The sequence below is a fragment of the Xenopus laevis genome, chromosome 2L, assembly GCF_017654675.1.
Source record: "Xenopus laevis strain J_2021 chromosome 2L, Xenopus_laevis_v10.1, whole genome shotgun sequence".
NCBI classification, from domain to species: Eukaryota; Metazoa; Chordata; class Amphibia; order Anura; family Pipidae; genus Xenopus; species Xenopus laevis.
The window spans coordinates 15,554,773-15,565,218 of record NC_054373.1 but is presented as its reverse complement, the minus strand read 5'-3'; the positions used below and the strand labels follow the sequence as shown (position 1 = coordinate 15,565,218).

The 10,446-nt window shown below is 39.4% G+C and overlaps 1 protein-coding gene across 1 annotated transcript; it reads right to left on the bottom strand.

The window, feature by feature from the left end:
* Positions 1–5,047: 5,047 nt before the first annotated feature.
* cldn17.1.L (claudin 17 gene 1 L homeolog) lies at positions 5,048–5,761 on the bottom strand. The gene has a single exon (XM_018245433.1). It carries the CDS (start codon positions 5,759–5,761, stop codon positions 5,048–5,050), a length of 714 nt encoding a protein of 237 aa, XP_018100922.1.
* Between the last annotated feature and the right edge of the window lie 4,685 nt (positions 5,762–10,446).

The window sequence follows — 10,446 nt, the reverse complement described above, 5'->3', positions numbered from 1 at the left end:
TGGGTCCAGACCAGAATCTTGGAGTTAGTTCTGGGTTTGGGACTCCTTACATTACACCAAGTCTAAAAATCCACTGCTTAGACCAGGGATCCCGAACCTTTTGAACCCGTGAGCAACATTCAGAAGTAAAAGGAGTTGGGGAGCAACACTACCATGAAAAAGTGCTGTGATTGGTCATTTAGTAGCCCCTATGTGGATTGTAAACCTATATTGAGGCTCTGTTTGGCAGTGCACCTCGTTTTTATGCAACCAAAACTTGCCTCCAAGCCTGGAATTCAAAAATAAGCTCATGCTTTGAGGCCACATACAGGGGAGCAACATTCAAGGGGTTGGAGAGCAACATGTTGCTCACGAACTACTGGTTGGGGACCACTGGCTTAGACCTTACAACCCTTTGATGAAAACCTTAAATGTTTTACGGAAATCCTAGTCAACACCCTCTAGGTAATTATATGGAGCGCCAGCAGAGTTTATGCTGTACAATGTTAGAAGTCTGTCTGTTACATTTGAGAAGGATCTAGCATCTTCACTCAAGGATCGATCAAATATGAGAGAGTACTTGTGATGAGTGTTTGACATAATGTGTTTCTCATTAGAGATGTCGCGAACTGTTCGCCGGCGAACTTGTTCGCGCGAACATCGGGTGTTCGCGCTCGCCGGAAGTTCGCGAACGTCGCGCGACGTTCGCCATTTTGGGTTCGCCATTGTTGGCGCTTTTTTTTGCCCTCTCACCCCAGACCAGCAGGTACATGGCAGCCAATCAGGAAGCTCTCCCCTGGACCACTCCCCTTCCCTATAAAAACCGAAGCCCTGCAGCGTTTTTTCACTCTGCCTGTGTGTGTGAAGAGATAGTGTAGGAGAGAGCTGCTGCCTGTTAGTGATTTCAGGGACAGTTGAAAGTTTGCTGGCTAGTAATCGTTTTGATACTGCTCTGTTATTGGAGGGACAGAAGTCTGCAGGGGTTTGAGGGACATTTAAGCTTAGGTAGCTTTGCTGGCTAGTAATCTACCTTCTACTGCAGTGCTCTGTATGTAGCTGCAGTGGGGCAGCTGTCCTGCTTCTGATCTCATCTGCTGACTGCTGCAATAACAGTAGTCCTTGTAAGGACTGCTTTTATTTATTTTTTGTTGTTTTACTACTACTACTACTACTACTACTATAAGAGCCCAGTGCTATTAGTCTAGCAGTGTTGGGGAGTGGGACTGGTGTGCTAATCTGCTGCTCCTAGTAGTTCAGCAGCACCAACTTTAATTTTTTTTTTAATATTCATTTTTTTTTATTTTACTTTTTTTTTATTTTACTACCACTGTAGTAGTGTATAAGTTGACCTTTTAGGCATTATTTGCCCTGTAGGCATTATTTGCACACTGTTTTCTTCAACCCGCCATCGAGCTGTGTGACCTTGTTCACATTCTGTCTAAATATCCATAATATTACCGTCTCCAGAAAAACACCGGAGTCACTTTTTCAAGCAGCCATAATATATTTTACGTAATCCGTATCCACCGCTTGTAGTAGTGTATACGTTGACCTTGTAGGCATTGTTTGCCAGTTTTTTTGGCCGCAGCCACTGAAGCACAGAGGCCAGAAAAAATATGCCATATAAATGCTGAAAATAGTCATTTTTTGCCATACGTTGACTCAACGTATATGGCAAAAAATGACTATTTTCAGCATTTATGTGGCATATTTTTTCTGGCAACTGTGCTTCAGTGGCTGCAACCAAAAAAACTGGGCAAACAATGTCTACAAGGTCAACGTTATGGCGAAAAATTACTATTTTCAGCATTTATATGGCATATTTTTTCTGGCAACTGTGCTTCAGTGGCTGCGTCCAAAAAAACTGGGCAAACAATGTCTACAAGGTCAACGTATGGCGAAAAATGACTATTTTCAGCATTTATATGGCATATTTTTTTCTGGCAAACTGTGCTTCAGTGGCTGCGTCCAAAAAAACTGGGCAAACAATGCCTACAAGGTCAACGTATGGCAGTTGTTTAAAGAGAACAGTAGATTACTAGCCAGCAAAGCTACCTAAGCTAAAATGTCCCTCAAATCCCTGCAGACTTCTGTCCCTCCAATACAGAGCAGTATCAAGCAGATTACTAGCCAGCAAACTTACTATCATCTGTCCCTGAAATCACTAACAGCTCTCCCCCTACACTATCTCTTCCAAGCACACACAGGCAGATTTTTCAGATACATTTTTGCCCTTGATCCCCCTCTGGCATGCCACTGTCCAGGTCGTTGCACCCTTTAAACAACTTTAAAATCATTTTTCTGGCCAGAAATGTCTTTTCTAGATGTTAAAGTTCGCCTTCCCATTGAAGTCTATGGGGTTCGCGAACCGTTCGCGAACCGCTCGCATTTTTGCGCAAGTTCGCGAATATGTTCGCGAACTTTTTTTCCGACGTTCGCTACATCCCTATTTCTCATATCTTTATGTGGTTTGTCTTCATGTAATATATTCAGTTAGAGCAATGGCTTAGTGCTGTGGCCTGGAACAAGTCATTTTAATGTGTGTTCCTCATACCTCTTATTAATATTCTATGAGATATACGTGCACAGAGCCTGGTTACTGAGAATTTATGGAGATGTAAATCTAACTAAATGTGTGATGTCACAAGGAAAAATAGGCGAAATCATTAAGTAGAATTTATTTTTATTATTTTTACAATAAATAGACATTAAATATATTTATATATCAGTACAGTAAACACACACTCAATTCAAAATGTTTTTGTGCCCAAAAACATTTACATCATATTTATACATGTCTTTACCCAAAAGCTTTTACTGTATGGAGAGAATGCTGTGTACTAAGATTTTGTATTCCGGTTCAATCTACACACAGAGCATTAGACACTTTTACCTTTTGAGGTGCACCAGATGAATCAGTATAATGTTCTCTGTCTTTCTAAATGTCTTTTGTTTGAGTTCTAAGCACATATGGGGAAGGCTTCAGGGGTGCATTAGAGTTAAGAAAAGTGCAACATGATACATGTGGACATCATAGTCTAGACTCTAGAGATTGCCTTCAACATAGGCTGTAAGCCCATCACGAGTGTAAGCTCATCAGAACAGATCCCACGTTCCATCAGAGATTCCTACTGTAAGCTGATCTATTCACTGGTGGCACCATATAAATACTTAATACTGTATATAACATAAACAACCGCAGACATGAACACAATTTTATAATTACACAGCAAATAAATAACATTGTATTTAGAACACTTCCATTATGATCACACACAAAACCTGTTTTACACAAAGGTAGATTTAGTGGGAAAAATCAGACTGTTGCTCACTATACATATCCCAGACAATTATGAGCTATAAATGTTTTAATTGTGGGACAGCGGCAACTAATGAGAGATCCTACTTCCTTAAATGAATTTATTAGATATGCATTGCAGAATCTCCTTCATTTTTAATGGGCTGGAGGAACTAAGCTTTTGTTAGAATGCTGATGATATTTCTATCCCTGGTTAAAATGAAAACAATGCAAAAAAAAAAAAAAATGTAATTATGAACAAAATATTTCGCTATTAGGGGTGACATGTGGCAAATTTTTTTTACGTGCAACATTTTTTGTTGACATGTAACATTTTTTTCTCCCATTGCAGTCTATGGGCGTCATTTCCACGGTAAAACAATTTGCTTATCCCTGTTAGATGTCAAACTGAGATATATTTAGCCTGTGGTCTTGAGGAACATCGACCAGCATGAAGCTGGTTGATGTTCCTCAAAACCACAGGCTAAAAAAGCATAAGTCTTTCACCAATAACTACAGGGCCACTGGTTGGACCTCATTGTGTTAGGGAAAACCTAGAAATCTCACAAATCAACTGCAGCTCTTCCACCTTGATTTGATGCTTGAAGCTGCAGTTGAGTAAAACATGAATCTATAATACACATACTCAGTAATATTACTATACTGTACATTAGGATTTTCCTTATAACCTGTAAAATAACCTATTCTTATACAATATAACAAAATATATCGAATACTATAAATACATTAAGCCTATGTGAAATGTTTCTTTCCAGAACATGATGCTACCCATCAGAGATCTTAGGCAAGTAATGGAGTAATGAGTCCTTCTCTACTAAATTTGTGGCCCATGTTCCCATCCATCCCACAGAGTAACCACTCACCCCCTTTGTTAGAAGTTCCCCATGTATTTCCAATACTGTGCTATGGGTCATCATAGCTATAATATCAATAAGTCCATTCTAGGGCTCATTTATCAACACTGGGCAAATTTGCCCATGGGCAGTTACCTATAGCAACCAATCAGTGATTAGCTTTTTAAAGCCAGCAGCAAGTAGAACAATGAATGCAGCAATTTGATTGGTTGTCATGGGTTACTGTCCATGGGCAAATTTGCCCAGTGTTGATAAATGACCCCCCATGACCTCAATGCCATACCCCATCTTCGTCTATATCAGAGTAAGCAGTAGCCTATGGCTACCACTATTAACCCAGTAACTGTGCAAAAAAATATTTACAACCTATACAAAAATGCTGAAGTATTCAGTATAAATTATATTTACTTTTCTTTATGTTCTCTATGTGCTAATGTCTTTGTCAACTGCTCTAGCTAAAATATCTCAAAATAATTTATATTAAAAATACAATGACTGCCAGTAGTAGCATGTAGTATGTGCATTGTCTCCCTAATCTCATAGCAGAAAACTCTAATATTGGACATTTCTGTAAATGTAGTTGTTGAATACCCACAAGTCCAATTTCAGGTGAACTCTGCACAGGAATGGAGAAGGCTTTAGGCTTTAGGCCAAGTGGTGTCCTGCGTGAAGTATTGACAGTTACTAGGGAATAAAGAGAACAGTGTTCTTTCTGCAGTACAGGGGAGAAGGCAAGGTTTGGTGCTTTCTTGGTGTTCTATGTAGAAAAAGATTCTGGCCCAGCACTGCCATGGTTTTTATTTCACTGTTGAAGATCTTGAGGAGTATGCTTACAAGGAAGGAACGTGTCCATTATTATGGTACAGTTGTTGGAATGTAGAAAACAAAAGGCACTTCATATGTATTGGCTCTGGGAATAATGAGCCTGGGATGGCATTCTGTCCTGGGTCTGGCACGGTACATACACTGGTTTTGGCAGAGAAGAGTCTGAACAAGACTCAATACTATTGCATCTCTCATGAGTTGGGTATGGCCAGCAGAATATGGCTCCTGTGATGAGAAGAAAGACAATAGTGGGATAGCCAAGAAGCAGAGCTTCCCCTATTTCTTGTTTTTGGGCTGTTTTGCACAGGTGGTTGTTAATGGCGATGATAATGTTGCTGGTTGTCCAACTTATTGGGATCAGTACAAGGATTGCGGCCAAAATAAATCCGATTCCAGCCGTGATAAACAGGCAGTATCTGCTCCCATCTCTGCCTCTGCAGCATCGGGAGAAGCAGAAAGCTACAATGGCAGTGATGAAGGCAATAATGGAGATGACCACAGCAAAAGACATCAGCACTCTGCCAGTTTTCAAGTCAGTAGAGATGGACACTAGGGAATCGTAGCCATTGCACTGCATGCTGCCTATGTGCTTCGAAACACAGGTCACCCATAAGCCATCCCAGCGACTTAAGTACATTCCATCAATACGTTTATCACAGTTCATGGAATTGCCTTCCACCATGTAAGAGACCCTCCACTGAGCCATTGATGTGACAATAATGGTAAGTAGCACACTGATTGCCCCCAGGACGATGCCAAGTATGTGCAGAATGAAGTATGCCATGTCTCTTCAGTAAGTTGCTGACAGAGATTTGGAAAGATGTGCCAGCTGGACCTCTTGCAGTACGGTTTGTGGTATTCTTTGGTCCTTCAGACTGACCAGGAATGCCTTAGCTAGACCCAAGCTCTTGGTTTGGAAGTTTTCTGATATGAAATGACTGAGAGCAGCTGTTGGGAATGGGTTTATATAAACCAGCTGCCTCACATGATGGCACCTCAATGTGTCATAACATTTTTGGTGGAGCGACTCAGAAAGTAGCATGGCACACGTAGCCACACTGCTGGGTGGAGTCAGCCTTTGCATATTGTGATTCACTGTAATTGCTTCTCCTTAATTTTAAAAAAAAAGTGCTATGTATTTTTTTGAAAATCCCTAATAAACATGCAGAAACATGAGTGATGAATCAAGGCATTTCTGTGGAAATTTCTGTGGTCTGCGCTCGAATTAGCCCGAAAATCCTAATGTTTCAGGCTTTTTAGGTCAAAAATCTAAAAAAATTTGACTTTTCGGCGAAAAGGTTTGTAAAAGCCGAAGGATTCAGAAAAAAAAGTCAGAAAAAATCAAGCGATTCAAATTTTCGTCATATCTGTCCCCGATCCAATAAAATCATAATTTTTAAATAATAAATAAGGTCCAATCATGGATTCTAGTTTGGTCAGACTTTTTTCATTCCAATAGTCAGATAAATTCGGACCTTGATAAATAAAAAAAATTATTAAAGCCTATTAGTGGCACTAAAAAGTGGCTTTCGGTCACAGAGTTGGGATGTTCAGGGATTTTATAGCTTTTGTATAGTACAGGTATAAAATCTGTTATGCAGAAACCCGTTATCCAGAAAGCTCCGAATTATGGGAAGGCCATCTCCCATTTTAATTAAATAGAGTAATAAAAAAAATTTAAAAATGATTTCCTTTTTCCCATAATAATAAAACCCAGGTCCCGAGCATTCTGGATAACAGATCCCATACTTGTAGTCTTTCATTTTTCCAGTTGAGTTTTCAGTGCAGCGATAATGAAAAGAAGTATCTACAGTATCTACATGGAATAAACCTATTTACATGACTTTGATGATGCGATTTGAGTCTCAAAATAAGTCACATTATAAATGCGGATGGGGCGTACAAACAAACCAAACCAAAAAATAGTTTCTATTCTGATTTGGAAACAACAGGAAATTATTTTTCTCCCTTAACGATATTCATCAGGTTAGATGTCAACTGAAAAATTAAAGCTATCTCAGGAATGAAGTTTTTTCTGGCATGAATAATGGCTTCCCAATGCAGCAAACGTGAACAGGCTGGTGTACAGAAGGCAAGATCTAAACTGACAGTTTGTGCCCCTTGCAGGAGGACAGTGCCATATTTCCACTAGTCCAAGCATCCCCCTCAACATACCCTGGGTGGCTGTAATTCCAGGGTTCCAGGCTCTATCAGCAGGTGTTTCACCCTTACACCCAACAATTCTAATGCCATTTTTAATGGACTTGCTGGTACAGGTATGGGGATCCATTATTTGGGAGACCCATTATCCAGAAAGCTCCGAATTACGGAATTACGGAATGGCCTTCTCCCGTAGACTCCATTTTATCCAAATAATCCAAATTTTTAAAAATGATTTCCCTTTTCTCTGTAATAATAAAACAGTCATTATCATTGATTGATAAAGGGCCTTGCCCGAAACATGTCGTACTAATAAAACTATTTGCAGTTGATCTGCGAGTGCCTGGCTCTATTTCCTTTACATAGAATAATAAAACAATACCTTGTACTTATTGTATATAATTAGTCTTTATTGCAGTCAAAACCAGCCTATAGGGTTTATTTCATGTTTAAAGGCTTTTATAGTAGACTTAAGGGGGCAAATTCACTAACCTCCGAAAATTCGCCAGCGAAAGCTTCTCTCACATTGCAACACTTCGCCAGGCGTAGATTCGCCAGGACAATGCTAATTCACTAAAATCCGAAGTTGTGTCCAGGTTGCCGAACACTGACGAAGTTGCGCTAGCGTTGGCTAATTTGCATGCGGCGGGAAGTTAAATTTCAATGGACGTATATGTTGCAGCCAATACATTACACTACACAAGCCCAGGGAACCTTAATAAAATAAAATAAAGTTGTTATATTGCCCTACACATGAGCCCACTGTATAGTTTATGTGCCATTTGTTAGGAAATGTAGGGGGGAAGTTGGGTACCCCAGAAAAAAATTACGATCTTTTGCAGCCTATCACCCTGAAAAATGAAAAGTCGCCAGCGTTTTTTGGGACTTGGAAAAATTTTCAACTATTTTTTGAGGAAGTCTTATCTACTCTATTGCACTTCGCCTGGTCTGAGGTGGTGAAGGCAAGTCTGGCGCAAGAGGTAACGGTCAGTAAAATCCACATCTTAGTGAATTTGCGTAGTTACGTCCATTCGCCAGAGCACAACTTCGCCAAGCATAAGGGAGCGAATTCTCCTTCACTAGCGAAGTTACGCCAGCGACTGTTAGTAAATCGGCAAAGTAACGAAATGACGTCACGCTGGCGAATCTTCACTAGCGTTAGTCACTTCGCCCTTTAGTAAATCTACCCCTTAGTATGTTATAGACTGACTGATTCTAAGCAACTTTTCAATTGACCTTCATTATTTATTTCTTATTGTTTTTTTAAATTACTTGCCTTCTTCTTCTGACTCTTTATAGCTTTCAAACTGGGGTCAGTGACCCCATCTAAACACAAATGCTCTGTAAGGCTACACATTTATTGTTATCGCTACTTTTTATGACTCATCTTTATATTCAGGCCTCTCCTGTTCATATTCCAGTCTCTTATTCAAATCAATACATGGTTGCTAGGGTAATTTGGACCCTAACCACCAGATTACTGAAATTGCAAACTGGAGAGCTGCTGAATAAAAAGCTAAATAACTCAAAAAACTAAATAATATAGAATGAAAAGCAATTGCAAATGGTCTCAGAATATCACTCTCTACATCATACTAAAAGTTAACTCAAAGACTAGGTTCGGGGGTACTGCACTTTTTGTGCCCCATATAGATACTCCTGATTAATCACTATGATAGATTAGCTCTAACAGTTATATGATACAGGGCTTATTTGCAGTCTCATAGTCACAAGTGCTGGCACTCTATTGGGAGCTAAACTGCCACCCTTGGGCGGCCTTTATCTTGGCACCTTGTGGCAGTTGTGGATCTGATAGCAAATCCACCACTGGGTACAGGACACAATTGGGGTTATTTACAAGCAGGAAGCCCATACCCGTCCTCTAGCTCGGGACCCTGTTTACACCCTATACACCCAATGCCACCAATTTTACCAAAAGTTGGAATTTTTTATCCAGTGCGAGGAGCAAAGAAACTCAACAGAACCCAGGGAATACTCTTTGTATGAGTACTAAGGGGGACATTCTTCCATGAGAGTGACGTGTGCTCCCTATTATTTTGGTGCAACTGCGCTGTACCCATTAAGTGCATATTGCACACCTTTTAAAATACAGGTATGCGACCTGTTATCCAGAATGCTTGAGACCTGGGGGTTTCCAGATAATGTATTTTTTTCTGTAATTTGGATCTTCATACGTCAAGGGGCCGATTAATGAAGAGTTGAATTTCGAATAAAAAAAAACTTCGAAATTCGAATAAAAAAAGACCAACCGAAATGTTTTAAAAACCTCCACGTTTTTTTTTTTTCCGGGCGAATAGGCCGTTTTCATTCGAATAGTACAAATCGAAGTAACATTGATTCAAAGTCCACCGATTGACTCTACATAGGTTCTAGGAGGTCCCCCATAGGCTAAAACAGCAATTCGGCAGGTTTTAGATGGCGAATGATCGAAGTCAAATTTTTAAAGAGACAGTACATGATACATTTAGACATTTGAATCTTCTCATTTTTTACAAAATCGAATCGAATTTGGACTATTCTCTAGTCGAAGTACACAAAAAATAGCTTGAAATTCGAATTTTTTTTAATTTGAATTTTTTTAATTAGAATTTTCACTTCAACCCTTGATAAATCTGCCCCTAAGTCTACTTAAAAATAATTTCAGCGTTTATTAAACCCAATAGTCCGGTTTTGATTCCAATAAGGATTAATTATATCTTAGTTGGGATCAAGTACAAGGTACTGTTTTATTATTACAGAGAAAAAGGAAATCATTTTTAAAAATTTGGATTATCTGGATAAAATGAAATCTATGGGGGGCGGCCTTTCCGTAATTCGGAGCTTGATAACGGGTTTCCGGATAACGGATCCCATTCCTGTATAGTGCAAAATATACAATCATTTTTTTTTTTTGAGTGTGTGGGGGATGAGTATATAGCTATATATTCCAAATATATTTATGCATTGTATTTACCATTAACGTATTTGTTATCGTATCACGGTGTTATTGTGGGGAAAGATGAAGATAGTAGTTTATTTATGGCATGATTTGTTCACTGGGTGTGTTCTGCTGTTCCTTCTTGTCATCCAAATTCCAAGGCTCAGTCAGCCATGACTCCAACTATGTTTAATCCAAAACACATTAATGACGTGCTTGTGACACGCTCATTAGGAGTAATTGTTTTCTCACTGCACAGGACAAGCACCCAGATTGGAATGATATTTTGTGACCTGGCAGTACGTGCTGTACATTTCTGCATTTAAAAGTATATCAAATGGTCTTAAGATCAGGCTCATTTAATAACCGGG